At 38.0% G+C, this 15,975-nt stretch overlaps 1 protein-coding gene across 2 annotated transcripts in view; it reads right to left on the reverse strand.

Moving 5' to 3' along the window:
* QSER1 (glutamine and serine rich 1) overlaps positions 1–15,975 on the reverse strand; it is a 69,417-nt gene that overhangs the window by 26,758 nt on the left and 26,684 nt on the right. For both annotated transcript variants that reach the window (XM_074997632.1, XM_074997633.1), the window contains 4 exons: positions 11,773–15,468; positions 5,050–5,339; positions 3,290–3,406; positions 1,907–2,040 (listed from right to left, as the gene is read on the reverse strand). In XM_074997632.1, the coding sequence (XP_074853733.1) occupies positions 1,907–2,040; positions 3,290–3,406; positions 5,050–5,339; positions 11,773–15,468 (4,237 nt within the window). The remainder of the gene's footprint in view (positions 1–1,906; positions 2,041–3,289; positions 3,407–5,049; positions 5,340–11,772; positions 15,469–15,975) is intronic.

Consider the following 15,975-nt stretch of genomic DNA (forward strand, 5'->3'; position numbering starts at 1 on the left):
CTAGAATTTATCAAGGTTTTTTGAAATCAAATTCTGTCTTCCAAACATTTGCAATCCTCCCTTATTGGCATAGTCCATAAATTTTATAAACATATTCACCACTCCATTATTTGAGCCATTATTAGAAATATTAAACATCAGACGCAGGACAGACTCCTGTAGAACTTCACTAGATAAACTCTCCATTAGATAGCAAACCTTTGATAAGTCTTCGAGTACATTCAACCAGTTTTGCACTCACCTTATAGTAATTTAATCTAGACCATATTTCTCTAATTTTCTTATCAGAATATCATGAGGGAATAATGTCAAAAGCCTTACTAAAATCAATAGATGTCATGACCACCACTTCTTCCCTATTCAGTAGGTTAGTAAAGATATTTTGGTTTGGCATGATTTGTTCTTAGCGAATCCAGCTGGTTTCTAGGTATCAAAGTTAGGCAGACTAGCCTACAGTTTTTCATGTTGTCTTTGTTCCTCTTCTTAAAAGAGTACTACATTTGCCATTTCCCAGCGCTCTGTGACCTCAGCAGTCCTCTCTTAGGTCTTAAAGATAATCACAAAGGATTCTGGGAGTGCCTCTGCTATTTCTATAAAGTATACTAAGGGGAATTCTTTAGGTCCTGTTGACTTTAACATATCTAAATATTTTTTAACCTGTTCTTTCCCCATTTTGGCTTGCATTTCCCTTCCCCTTTGTTGATAATATTAAATGTAAGTATTTATCCACAATTACATTTTTAGAGAATACTGAAGTAAAACAGGCATTAAATAACTTAGCATTCTTCTTGTCATCCATTATCACCTCTTCTCCCCCGCTAAGGAGGCGACCTATATTTTCCTTCATCCTTCTCTTGTTCTTCATCCTTAATACTCTATCCCTGTTGCCACTTTTTAGAGAATTACCTTTTGATGTTCAATTATTAAAGCACTCCTGATATGAGCCATAATTGCACTTGTTATTTTCAGGATTTACAATTGTGCCTTAAATATAACCAATATCTACATGATATAAAGGATCTACCCACCAATAGGGTGCTCACTTTACTGTCAACCATTCTAAAGAATAATGTAAAGTAAAAGCATAATGTAACTAGGATTACTCAATTCAGTAAGCAAACATACAACTGTATTCATAACATGTTACAAAACAATGAGTAATACTGTATAGTCTTACTAGCATGGAAATACAATAATTGAACTTCTTGACATTAGGAGATGTATTGCTGTTGAAAGGCTGGCATGTGATACATAAGGGTGAAGTCTGTGAATGTGTACAAATGACATACTGTCAGAGGTATGAAGATGATTTTAACTGTTGACAAAATTCTTTAGTTTACTTTTTACTGCCAAACAAGCCCACTCTCTGAGCAGTGACAGAAAAAGAAGGAAACCATCTTTCTGACAACCATCTCTACCATTTGAGATAAAAGATTTTGTCTTCCCAGAGTTTAGAATGATGTATGCCACTTCTGAGGCATCCAGACAGAATTGTTATTCATGCAATGGGAAGCACAGGCTTAACTTGTAAAACTGGCAAGGGAAGAGATATATAATTGTGTACCAGCAGCATACATATATATTATCATCAAGTGTTTAGAAATTATTTCACCTGGCCTCCATCCATGTTGAGTAAGAAGTAAAGCACGATAGACAACTGAGTCGTCGTATTTCTAACCTTTCACAGCTGTAATAGAAAACTACTGTAATCCATAAAAGCCAAGGGGAAGAGTTAACAGTTGCTGTAGAAACATTAAGTCATTGTTCAAAGCAAGTTATGGAAAGTTTCCATGTCATGCTGCATTAATGTCATTTTAACAATAAGATATTCTGAAGTATTAGACCACGTACATGGCTCATGCCAAACCAATACAATAAAAAAAAAAAGTGACCTGAAAGTAAATACCTTGCAGACTGTACAGGTTTACTTCGTGGTTTTTTTGAACAGACTCTGACATACTCCTTTTTGTTTGCATTTTCAATGAACTTCACATACACCCGTTTGTATTTCATTTTTGCATCCCCAAAATACCCAAGATACTGTGAAAAGCAAAACAAAAATAGTATAAATATAGATTTCACTATTAAAGTTACATGCTCAGTGGAGTTATTTAACATTTACATGTGCAAATACTTAAAGATACTATTGTACTTTATGTACAGCTCTTCTACTTGGGTACAAAAATGATCAAAACTAAAACTGCTGAAATTTAGGATGGAATTGCCTTTGGATTTTAAATATATAAATGAGGAAAATATGACAATATAGACACTGGGTTTGTTTTTTCCCTGCATCTGAGCTCTGCAAGGCATAGGATGACAGACACCCTCAGTGAGCTAGTTACTGGGCTTGTCTGCACCTACACTTACATGGAAGAGCAACTGGGGGGATATCATACTTTCTACTGTCAATATATGACCCATAAGGGGTCATACACTAGGTGATCGTCAAAGTGGAGCTCCAGTCCACCTAATCCGCTTTCTCTCTCTGTCCCATAAACACTGCCAGGATTCAAGTATAGGAAAAAGGCACAGGAGCCAGCTCTGCCAGCTTTTTTCCAGCTGAGAACCCCTCATTGCTGGGGGAATGATAAACTGTGCACTTGAGATGAGAATGTGGTTCCTTTGCATGACCTCAATGGTACAAAAAACACTAGAGTGAAAGTGAGAACTGGTCTTCAACATACAATAACAGCAACTCTTCATGTAATTTGCCTAAAAGTAACAGAGGGACCCACTAATCATCCATTTCTAGCTCTAGAGTTATGAAGGTCTTTGCAGAAAAGAATAAACAGTAATGCCATCTTCCTTCAAGGCTCCAGGCTCAGACACTTTCTTTATGGGCTTGTCTACACTACCACCTTCCTTTGAAGGAAGGGTGGTAATCAGGGTGTTGAGAGTTTACTAATGAAGTGCTGCAGTGCACAGGCAACACTTCATTAAGCAAATTCCGCCCCCCCCCCCGTGGCAACTTCGAAGTTTTAAACTTAAAAAGATTACTCCTCAGGAGGGCCTCCTCAGGAGAAAAGGGATTTCAAAGTTGCTCTGGCACTTTGAAGTACCAGCGGGTGAGCCATGGCTTGACGTGTGCTGGTACTTCGAAGTTGCTGTGGGGACAGAATTTGCTTAATGAAGTGCTGCGTATGCACTGCAGCACTTCATTAGTAAACTCCCAACACCCTAGTTACCGTCCCTCCTTCGAATGAAGGTGGTTGTGTAGACAAGCCCTATGTGAATAGGGGCCCAAACCAGAAGTCACTGTGGTTTGAAAAGGAACCTTCATACTTACACTATTAGTAGCAGCAAACTCTCTATGTCCATCTCGAACTTCAGGAACAAACTTTTGTAACAAAGCCTTTTGTACTTTCCAGATAGCTGGAGGCTCTTTTCCCATTTGTAAAGCAAGCTATAAGAACCAAAAACTTATTAGCTAAGAATTGTGCTCATTGTCCTTCCAAGGTTTATCCATATTTTTCTTTACAGAGAAACTGAATTAAATTTTCCAGATTCCAGCTACACCATTCTTGTGTGCTGATTACACCACAATATTAATTATATTCAACACAGTACCATCAATAGACAAAGCATTAAAATTTATTTCTTCAAGATCCTTGAAGCTGACACAGCCAGCTCTATCTATGCTATGATGCCACTGCTACTAAACAATACAATTCAACCATCAAAATCTGACCTTTAATTTCATCAATTTGTCACTTTTTTCAAAGTTTCTTTTCCCATGATGCTTTTGGTAATTTGAAAATGTTTTTTAGAAAGAAAACTGAAGAATACCACCAAATAGCAGACATATGATTCTGCATAGTTCCTAGGGCTAGCTCTCTGTGGCAGCAGATTTCCCAGAGTACCTAACCTTACATCATGATAATTACAGTTACAAACAAGTTGAAAACAAAAAGTTCAGTAGTAACTAGTGAACTGGACAAAGATTACATTTGTAATTCAACTTTTAGTTCAACAGCAATTAGCCCAAATAGATTATTCTCTTAAAATATTTGTATTTCAAATATTTTAAACATATTTGTAATAATTAACACTGACAAACCATGAGAAATCCTTTAAAATACTAATCTATACAGTCTCATATTTTACGGTGCGTATAGAAAAAACAAAGTGTATTTTTAAATGGTTATAAAAAAAATGAAAAACCCTATACAATTAAGACCCAACCTTATAAAATGAGAATAATTTAAAAGTAGTTTTTCCTTAACATACCTGACAAACCAAGCACATTATTGACAGCACTGTTATTTTAAAACTTGCATTAAAAAGATCCATAAGAAGGCAAAGTATAAAGATATCTAGGAATGATTTTTAAAGTGACATACAAAAGTAATAATCTGATGAATAAGCTATAGCAGTAGCAAAGGAGTGGAGAAGAGAAAGACAACACAGAAGAAGAATAAGAAACGGAGAAAACAGTAAGGTTTCCTTAAACTCTGAAGACCTTTTGAAGGGTTAGAGGATCAAACATAGCTTCCACAAAATTAATTAAAAAAAAAAAAATCCCCAAACAAAAAAAACTAAGAGCATGTCTACATGAACATGCTATAGCAGTGCAGGTGTACCGATCAGTGCATCTGGTGAAGATGCTCTGCTCTGTCCTTTTTTTGGCCTAATAAAACCACCTCTAAAAGGAGCAGAAGCTATGTCGGTGGAAAAAGCTCTCCCACCACATAACACTGTGCACTCAAGCACTTACGTTGCTTGGAGCAGTGGTGTATTCACAGTCCTGAGCAACATAAATTGTGTCACCATAAACTGTAGTGGAGCTGTAACCCAAGACATAATTCTTCAACAGCATACTCCTGTAAGCTTATCAAAGTCTTCAGTAAGGATGTATTCTGTTGTGATCAAGAATCCTTGGAAACTTTAGCTCTTTTGGAAAAGGTTAAAGCACATACAGCCAAATGTGGAAGTATGTATATCTACAGAAAACTTAGAATATTAAGCTTCTGCCCTTTAACACTTTGATTTTTGATACCTGCTTCATGGTGTGTGGGGGTAATTACTCAGAACAAATATTTGGATTACCTTTAGCACATCTATATCTTCAATCTTCACTACAAATTCATCACGTTCTCTGTACATGCCCTCTCCTCCACTGTCCGTATTCTCCTCATCAGTACATCCTTCTATTGCAACAGCTGCCTGTATTTTTGCTAACTGGTCTGAAGACACACCATCCTGGTCAGCTATCTTTAGGGGTTCTGCAGAACTTGTTTTCTCCTGAACATTTACCACAGGAGCAGTAGTGTTTGGAGATTCCTGCTTTACAACAGCAATGGTGTTGGCAGTAGAAGCAACTGCCATTTTTTCAGTTTCTGAAGTGAAAAACAAGCAAGCATTGGTTATATGAATTATCAAGGATCAGCAACATAAGACGGAAATTATATTTATTTTCTTTGCTTTCCTAAATAATACATAAAAATCACCCATTCTATAAATTAAAATAGCAAAGATAGCTAGCCCTAAGTTAAACCTATACCTATAAATTAAAATAATTAGTATTAAGTCTGTATATTTGCAGGAAATTGATTTTGTTACAGCTATAGCACATAAACACTATTGCTATATGTGCTGTAGAACAACACATTATTATTGCAGAGAGAACCACCAGGAAAATACTGTTTTGCTCTGTGGAACAAAGCAAATGGCAGACTCCAACAAAGCACTATTTGGATCTTGTTGGCCTCCCCTATGCAGATGTGCAACTACATAATTATTTTCATTAAATAAAGAAAAAGGAAAATGGCTAACAAGACAGACACAAAACAAATCAAATATGAAAAATGTATTATCTATTAGCATTTCTGGGGAATTCTCATTTTGCATCTCCTAATACATTAACAGATGGTTTCAGGTTAGATCTTTAACACTCTTTACAAGTCTATAATACAATTTATACAGAGTAGTGCTGTGCACCAAGAATTAACGGTACAAACTGAAGGAATGTAAAGCATTCCACTTCTGTATGCTGTGCTTAGACAGTGGATATTTCCAGGTCCCCAAAATTATTCCCTTTGTCCCTCAAGAAAGAAAACTTCTTTAGATATTGTATTGTTATCTGTTTTCAAGATATAGTTGCTGTACTTACTAATCTTACTAAAAACACAAGCCACAATTTCATTGCTAATATCATACTTAGGTTTGGACATAGCCTTTTAAAATAGCACAAAACTTAAATGTATTGTTTCAGGTGGTAAATTTCAAACAATGAGATACAGAAAAAAAGAACAGTCCATATAAATCATCATTATAAAATAATCTAGAAACAAGGTAATTGGACATTTATTTCCCCTCTATTACAAACATGTACATATCTGGAAATAGGAAGATTTTAAAAATCCCTTTTGCCAAATTTGAATAATGTACATGAAAATATGTTACAATGCATACAGAATAAAATATTTCAAGTCAGACTGCAAGTATGGTAAATCCATTGCTCTAGTGAAAGCTGCAACATTTTTATATAATATAAAAGTTGGTATGCAATTGTTTTCCAAGTGTATCTAGAAGTTCCCCAGAACAATAGTTACCAAAATAGAAGAGATTATATTATATATATATAAAAATTTTGAATATATTTACATTTTTATATTGGTGAGTCTAAAAAATGAACAGATGTACAATTACACATGTATAAGAGAATCAGCACTGACTCTGCATGACCAGCATGTTGCAGAATGTCAATTACTATTACGAGGTGCAAATAGTCCTCTGTATAACAGAAGTGAGATTTGGTGGAATACTTTTGTAGCATATCTTTATACAAATAGGTCAACGAAGGTACAGCCATATTTACAGAATAAAGTCTGAAGAGAAAAACAAAATAAAGCTTCACCTACTTTGCTCAGAACAATATTCTGAATGTCCAACAGAAAAAATACAGAAAAAATATTAACTATTTTTAACATTTTAAAATTCAGAATTTCACACTGAGAGAAACAGATAAAGATTTATTTTAAGACACATCTCTTTCCTTGGCTCAAAAATGGAAGTTATAAAGGAACCAGTTTAATTAAATATACCCACTAAAGCAAACGTAACCATTATTCAACCAAAACAGTTTCCTTACTACTGAATATACAGTAGAATAAATCCTTTAGTATCAAAACAAAAAAGCAGTCCAGTAGCACTTTAACAAAATAATTTATGAGGTGGTGAGCTTTCATGGGCCTATCCCTAATAAATTATTTTGTTAAAATGCTACTGGACTGCTTTTTTGTTTTGATAGAATATAGGCTAACACGGCTATCATCCTTCTGTAACATATGTGAAATTATTATTTTAAGTTAAAAATATATTTTTAGGTCACATTAGTTACAGCTAATCTTTTTACACTTATTTCAGAAAAGAACATGAATTATTCATAGTGAAAGAATTAAATCAATATATTGGCACTGGTTTGAGTTCATACACATGTAAATTTGCATACAGAAATGTTTTTACCAAGTATATAGTAAACTCTGTCTTAACTGACATTCTATTACCCAGAACTCTCAAATAACTGGCATTTTAACCATAAGTAAATTTTAGTGAAGTTTTCCATAAATACACTATAGTGAAAGTAAATACAAATAAATATAGCAGATACAGTATAAGTTTACAGTGTACAATAATAATCTCGTGGGTAAATAAAGTGCTCTGCATACATTTTTGTTTGTTTCTTAATATCTAATCTTGTTTTTCTTTAGTGTTATGCACTGTTAGGTATACCTCGTTGTTATCCAGAATATTTGAATATCCAGCAACCTCCTGGTCCTCGGGCTGCTGGATATGAAAGCGTTCATGATATATGTACATCTTCAACATGATTACTTTTGATAAATATGAAGATTGGAGCAGATTGCTTTAAAGTCATAAAATAATTTTAAATGGCTGGAAAAGAAAGATGGATGGTATTTATAACCGTCTCTGTCTGGAGTACCAACTTTGATAGGTGAAGCTCCTCTGCCACATAGGTTTACCATGATTAGGTCAGCCCAGGTATAGATAGGCTCTTTTCTCTAAGGGTATGTCTACATTTCAAACAAAAACCCATGGCTGGCCTAAGACAGCCTTGAGTTCAATGGGTTTGGCTAAAACCTGTTTCACTGCTGTGTAGACTTCCAAGCTAGGACCTTGCAGGGTATTAGGATCACAGAGCTCCTGTGCCCAGATGCCGACCCAGCAACGAAACTGCTCCGCAGCCAGAGCTCTGCAAGCTCAAGCTGGCTGGTACAGACGAGTCACAGGCTTTTCTTTGCTGTGTATACACACCCTTAGTCCTTGCAGTGGGCCCCACACCGTAGTCCTGTGTACTGTGATTGCAGAAGAAAAGCAAATGTCCAAACTTAATAAAGAGCAAGTGCTGTCTAGGATAACAAAGTTAAAAGGTCAGCAGCACTATGTTACTTCAGGAATGCTTGAGTAGCAGCTTTATCAGGTTTCTTACGGCCAGGTGACTGAGTCATTCTCTCCATGGCAGGCTTGCCCCTGGAGTTTGCTGAACTCATCAAAGAGCTGGCATGGTTTCTCACATGGGGGGTTCTTCTTGCTGCCTCAGTACCATTCCAGCTGTTTGTTACCTGCTCATTCACTTTCCTCCTTTTAAAGCCCTCTTCTCTACCATACATTACTGGTAGGACTAGTCCTAGTCCTAGGCATCCTTCAGTCTGTGTAGACTATGGATCCTATTGGTAGGACTAGGGGTGCAGCTACCTGTGCGCACACAGTCTCCCTTGGCCTTTGCTGTCAGTGTGAGATTAATAAAACCTGTCATAACATTACAAAGCAAAAGAATAAAGGAGCCAGGGAGAAGGACTGAATACCGCTCAAAGTGTTTTCAACACTTTGGAACATAGTGCTTAAATTCAGAGGGAGCTCTGAGAGCTGGGCTATAGAAACAAAATGAAATTCAGCAAAGAAATGTAAGGTGCTATATTTAGGGGAAAATAACAAATGCACAAATACAGAATGGGGAATAATTGGTTTGGCAGCAGTACTGCTGAGAAGAATCTGGGAGTTGTACAAGTGACAACCACAACATACTTCAGCAGTGTGATGCTACTGCAAGAAAAAAAGAAAAAGCAAATGCACCTTTAGAGTGCATTAACAGAGGCATAGCATATAAATCACAGAAGGTAAAAATATCACTTTAGTAGGGATGTTAAAGAGTGAGTAAGCTGGTAACTGAGTAACCACCAACATTTCTGTCATTTACGTGGTTAATCACCTCCCTCCCCACCCTGCTATTCTGCATTTAAAAGACTGACCTAGCTCACAGGCTGGCTCAGCTTCTGTCCTCCCATCTGGGTGGGGGTGGAGGGAAGAGCCAGATACTCATGACAGGAACAGAAACTGAACCAGCCTGTGTTGGATCAGCCTTTTAAATGCAACACCAGGGATAGGAAGGGGGAACAGAAGCTAAGCCAACCTGCGTGCTGGCTTAGCCCTTTAAATGCAAAGCAGCAGAAGAGGAAACTGCCTGATCCCAGGGTAAAACTGGAATAGGGGCTGAGCCAGCCACTACCTATTTACTTAGGTGGGTTGAGAGTAACCTAATCGCACTAACCAATAAGCAGATGCTTACCGGTTAGTCATGTAACCAGATAATCTAATACATCCCTACGCTCTACTTAGCGTTTATTAGGCCTCAACTGGAATAGTGTCTAATTTTGGTCACCAATGTATAGAAAGGATGTAGAGAAAATGGAAAGCATCAAGAATCTGGAGACAAGCAATAAAAATGATCAAAAGGATGGAATGCAAGCCATAAAAGCAAAGGTTGAAAGAACTCAGTATGCATGATAAGGAAAAGAGAAGATTACGAGGGATCGTAATAATGATTTTCAAATACCTGAAAAGGTGCCATAAAAAGATGCAGAAATAAATTGTACTCTCTTGCCAGAGAAAGCAAGAAAAAAAGGCAATAGATTCAAACTGCATTACAGCAGATTCAACCCCAGGAAAAACTTTCTAACTGTAAAAACAGTAGGATGACTGAACAGACTGCCTAGAGAGGTTGTCAAAAGGAGGCTGACTAGCCATCTGTCTTTCATAGTCAAGACACAACAAAACTGGAACTTTAGCAGGGATTTAGATTGCATGGTCATTGGGGTCCCTCCTAAACTATGTTTCTATGACTCCCAAGACTAGCTACATGAAATTCCTAAGAGGTGCATTCCAAATACACTGTATCTGAGATATGAAGGTAGCTTTATATGAGCAGCAACAAATAATACCCTGGCCCACATTCTTTTAGCAAGAAAGGGATCTTTATGGATATATGTTTAGCATGGTGCTCGAAGCTAGCACCTGTTCTATTGCTATACATTTCAAATGTCAATACCTTTCTATACAAACCAGTGATCAAATATCCTAGGCATGTTCTATATATAAAATTTGCTGTAAGAGACAAAGTGGCACTGAACTCCAGGCAGCAAAACTGTTTGTGAGCAGCATACATTTTTAGGAGAATTAGGTCTCTTAAGCAGTACCTAATAATTTACAAACATAATGGATCTCTTATTTCTTCTGAAACCAAAGATTCATGATCTGGATATTCTTTTCTTAAAGAGGGTCTGGATAAGGTTCCTTTGTAAATAATATATACTATTATTCTTGACTTGGCTAGAGATGCTGCTGTAAGACAACTTGATGCATTCTTTTCCCAAAGGTCTGTGAGCCACCTATGGATAGTTGCCACCAAATAATGGATTGGCTTGGGAGTTCTGTAAAGTTGTATCTGGACAGCCACAATTATAGTTAATGTAAACAGTATGGCATCACCGTATCTTATTTAATATGTACATAATACAGTAAACCCTCAAGTTAAGGGAGGGTTGCATTCCTGAAGCACACATGTAACTCAAATTTTCACACAAGTCAGAGAGGAGACAGAAACCAGGCTGCAGCCTGGTTCCCAGCTCCCCTGGGCTTGCAGGAGCTGGGAAACTGACCAGCTCCGTGCCCTGTGCCAGCTGGTCAGTTTCCCAATTCCCGCCAGTGCAGGGCAGCCAGGAACCAGGCTGAGGCTTGGTTCCCAGCTCCTCACTGCATAGGGGGCCTGGGAAACTGTGCCATCTTTGCCCTTACCTCAGCACTCTGTCTCATTTGCCATAAGCACTCCATATGGACCTGTCCAGGGCACTTTTACCTCCTCCAGCTAGCCAGTCTTCACTCCTTGAGCTCCACACAGCAACTAATTACTGCTCTGTTCTGCAGCATCTTTTATACATCCTTCCTGGCCCCTAACTGGCTGCTTTCCCACTCTAGCCTGCTTGGAGGCCCTGCCTTGTTTCAGGAGTGGGGTGTGGCAGAACCACAAAGCCTCTAGGCAGAAGACTTCAGGGCCTAGGCAATCCTGTCACACCATGAGATAAGAACATTTGGTACTGAACTACTGAGTTTTCCAAGGAAAACCTCATCTACCATTTTGAGTTAGAAAATAACAGAGCTGACTTCAGTTTTCTAAAACACAAGTTTCTCCATTCCATACCAAAATCATCTTTTATACTCAAAAGAGAAACATTTAAGGAATCATTTTCAAAACAGCATGCAAGGATTTAGCCACATAACTTCCACTACTGTGGAAACCACTAATGTAGTTTAATCTCAGTTCAATAATTTGAACATTACTTCTAAACTTTATTGTGACCTCAGAAGTTATTTTGAAAGACATGGTTTATTTAAAACTAAAGATATTGGAAATTGAAAAGTAAAGTATATGGAAAACGTCCAGAATTATGTCTTTGAAAGCAAAGAACTATTTACCTGATTTGTTTTTTTTGTCCGAAGTATCATCCAAAGCTGATAATGCTGTAGAGATGCTCTTCTGAAGATCGTGGTTACTCCCTACAGAATCATCTTCATCAGAAGAAAATGAAGGCAATGTTTCCAAATTTTTCTTAAGTTCATCATCAACTTTTTTAGTTGGACTTTCACAACCAACCTCAGCAGACAAAGGAGCTACTGCCTGCTGTGACTTTGAAAATGGCGGGGGACCTGGGGCACGGACCATCTGGGTAACTGGCCGCCTAGTCCTGTTAGGCATTCGTACAGGAGGCGCTGAAAACTGTTGCCTGGGCCCAGATTTTAGAAAGTCTAAAAAAGATGCAAGGAATCCTGTTTTGACTTCTGGCTGCTTTTCTTCCACTTCTTTAATTTTTTGCCTCATTTTTTCTTGATGTTGATAAGTATCATAACTTTCAGAAACAGGAGAAGAATACGTTAAGCAAATGTCAGTTCCTCTGGTATTCTGACGTTTGCACTGTCCACTTCGTTTTAGTTGCTTCTGGCTTGCACTGTCATCTTCTGTAGCATTTTTAATTTGGCTTTTTCCTTTACTTTTTTTCTTTTGAAGGTTTCCTTGACTTAAATCTTGGTTCTCTTCTTCAGTTTTGCTACGACTTCCATCTCCTGTTTGAAGCACAGATATTGGTTGCAATGGACCTTTAATCTTGTTACCTACTACAATGCCATCATCACCACTCATATTAAAATCATTATCTGATGTAACACTCTCTTCACTTAGACTCCGACCACTTGAAACAAATTCCGAGTCTCTAGCATTCAGTGTACCATCAATGGAAACATCATTATCTTCTTCAGATTCATGACTAATGCTAGACTGTTTCTTAATTTTGCCAGACCCTTGTTCTTGCTCCTCCTGACTAAGCCCAAGGGCTGAAGAAGTCATTCTAGTGGACATGTTTTGATCAGCAGTCTCCATATGTTGTTCAAGGACTGCATGTTTTGACTGTATTGAAGACACTGTTGCAAGGTTTATGGTAATTTGGCTTCCATTCAGAGAAATATTATTTATGCTGTGTGGTTTCCCAACTACAGTGGGTGAGGAGCTGAAACTAGGAGATACATGTCTAACATCTACTGACTGGAACTGAGATTTGGAATTATCACCATTTTCAACAGACTGGATTTCTTCTTCATTAGCTGTTGATTTGGCAAATTCTGAAGGTGTGACTCCACATGCTGCTGCTGTTGCTGCTAAGATGTCATCCACATTAGACAAGATATTCCTCTCGTCGCTAAGAAGCATAGATTCTGGGAAACATATTGAACCAAAAGAAACAAACTGATTCTTTGATTCATGCTGATTTGGTTGAGTAAAATGGTCTTTTGTTGTTATATGTTGCTGTAGTGGTTTTGAGGACTCTGCAATGTCCATTTTAATAACTTCTGCATTTTGAGGACGAAGCTGTTGCTGAGAATGCCCCCCATTGCTTTGAATGATGTGACTATCCATTTGAAGGTACTGTTGTGCTACCTGGTGAGGACTCTGTATTCGTTGCACATGTGGAGATGCCTTTGCTTGTACTAACCCCGACTGTAGTATTGACTGCTGAAGAATTTGTAAGTCACAGGTAGATTCCAGAAGTACCTGTGCATTAGGCAAACACAGTTGACTGCCATGCCTCAAGGTATGAGCTTGAATCTGTGATGATGTGCTAATCACTTGGCCCTGCTCTTCTTGGGCCTTAGTTTCATGTACCTTATGCATAAGAGAATGCTGCTGGTTTATTTCCTTAGCATTTACACTTACTTGTGCTGTCTGCATTAAATTAGCTGCCTTTTTAACATCATGGCTTGCTACATTAGTGATATGGCCAATCTGTTGAGTAAGCTGTGCCACAGAACCAATAACCATCCTCTCATCTTTTTTTGATCCTTGAAGAGTAAGCCCAACAATGTGATCATCAAGACGAGCATTACTTCTGATTACACTTTGAGAATATCTGTCATCTGCCTTTGACACCCTATAGGCAGCATCCTGAGCATTAATTTCATGATCTGTTAGCCTTTGGGTAGAGGATTCAAGAGAGGTTTGCTGCTGCAGTGCCTGTAAATCTTGCATTGACAATTCATCTTCTTGTTTTGATGACGCATATAGGTTAGAGTCAGATTTCCTTTTGATGTACATTTTTGTATTTGAGGAAGATCTATTATTCTGCAGTGTTTGTGAATGAGCTGGAGATGCAAATGTAGGAGCTGTCAAAAACTTCTGAGACTGTGGAGAAGATGATTCTTGTGTCTGAGAATTCTGAGAAGACTGTAGAGAAATATAGTTCTGGTTTGGGCTTGAGGCTGATAAATTTTGAACACGAGGGGAGGAAGAAAATGGAAGAGAAGGTGATGTTAGTGTTAAGGATTGCCCTGAAGTATAACTTTCTGAAGGACTAACAGCTGATAAAACCTGTGATTGAGATGAATAACTAACCGGTGATTGGCTAACAGGAGATAAACCCCGAGAATGATTAGAAGAATAACTCTGAGATTGGCTAACTGAAGAAAGATCCCTTGTTTGTCCAGAGTAGTTCTCATTTGGAACTGAAGTTAATACCTGCTGATCTGTAGAATAACTTAGCGTTCCCGGACTATCAGAAGTTATAGCTTGTGATTGCCCAGAAAAAGTCAGAGTTTTATATGAGGGCAACTTCTCAACCTTGCTGGATGAGAAAACTTGTGAATGACTGACAGATGGCATATTCTGTGACTGTGTGGAAACATAGTTTTGGGATTGACTGACTGACAACAGACTTGGTAACTGTGCTGTAGAATAGATTTGTGCTTGGCCTGCTATTACAGAACTCTGGTTTTGTGCAGCTTTGGAATAGCTTTGTGTTTGTACAGGAGAGGCTACATTTAGAGGTTTAGGGGTCTTTGTTGACCTTGATGGTTGCTTTGCAGAACAGTTTTTTGATTTTCCTGTAGAAGTTGAGGGGAAACCAGGTGATGGAACTGCAGATGTATAAGACTGAGCAAGTTCCACTGAGACTTGAGAGATCTTCTGTTGTGATCCTCCATTGCTCACCTCAGTAGCATCTCCAACTGGACTACAAGATAGTCCTGACTGCCTGGATGTATCCTGAAAATTAACTACACTTGTACTTGATAAATAACTGTGTAAGGAATGCTGTGAACCAGTTAGTTGTGCCTGAACAGACTGTGTACTTGAAGGCCGCTGGTGGTGTTTAATGACACTACATTCTCTCTGAAGTGCTCTATCAATGGAGGCAGTGGAAGCGGAAAAGACAGATGTGCTGTATGCCTGAGAAGTCTGCTGAGCTCCTCCAAGTGTTGAAGGCAACAAGCTAAACTGAGGTTGCAAGAGATGGGGTGCAGACTCTTGAGCAGAACGGTATGTTGATGACTGAGGTGGTATGCTGGTACTTAAAACAGAGCTGCCTAGGCGTTCCAATGTCAAAGCAGTTGGAATTGTGCCTTGTGATGTCTTGATTTGCAGTAAAGGGTCATGAGCTGTTAAAAGACCATTTGATGCAGCACTGAATGTTGTATCTTGAAGTGTCAGAGATGGAGTAGTAGCAAAGTTTCTACTGCTGAAAGAGTTGGGATGCTGATAAGCTGATAAAGCAGATGTTGGTGGAAATGTTCCAGAGGTTGGCAGTGCTCCAGTAACAAATAGTTCTGTTGCTGCTGAGGAATGCATACCTGCAAAAAAGGTTTACGGAAATTGTGTAAGTAACAATATTTTGTACTTCCAACCTTAAAGTCCTTTACAAGTGTAATTTCAGCTCAACAATGCTGTGAGGGACATAAGGAATGTTAACTTTAGACTGAAACACAAATATATCATAAAATGTTTACTTACACACCTGTGACTATACAAAGACTCATATTCTGGGTCTAATTTGCAAACTAGGTCTCCATTATGAAAGCATAATGGATTCCCCAATGCACTTAATTAGCAAGAAAAAGAGCAAACTGAAGTTGTGTATTGCTGATGCAATATGTGCTACAAAAAGAGCGCTATCTGAATCCTCAGACACCTTTATTTTTATCTGTTTAGTTGTTCGTATTTTAAACTATATGAAACCACACATCCACAACTCTTAATATAAACACACCATAAGCATTACAAACCATAGTTCATTCAAAGCAGCAGCACTTTACTTACTTCTTCACTCTCCACTGTAACACACTTCAAATAATCATCAG

Source organism: Carettochelys insculpta, chromosome 6 (genome assembly GCF_033958435.1).
Source record: "Carettochelys insculpta isolate YL-2023 chromosome 6, ASM3395843v1, whole genome shotgun sequence".
NCBI classification, from domain to species: Eukaryota; Metazoa; Chordata; order Testudines; family Carettochelyidae; genus Carettochelys; species Carettochelys insculpta.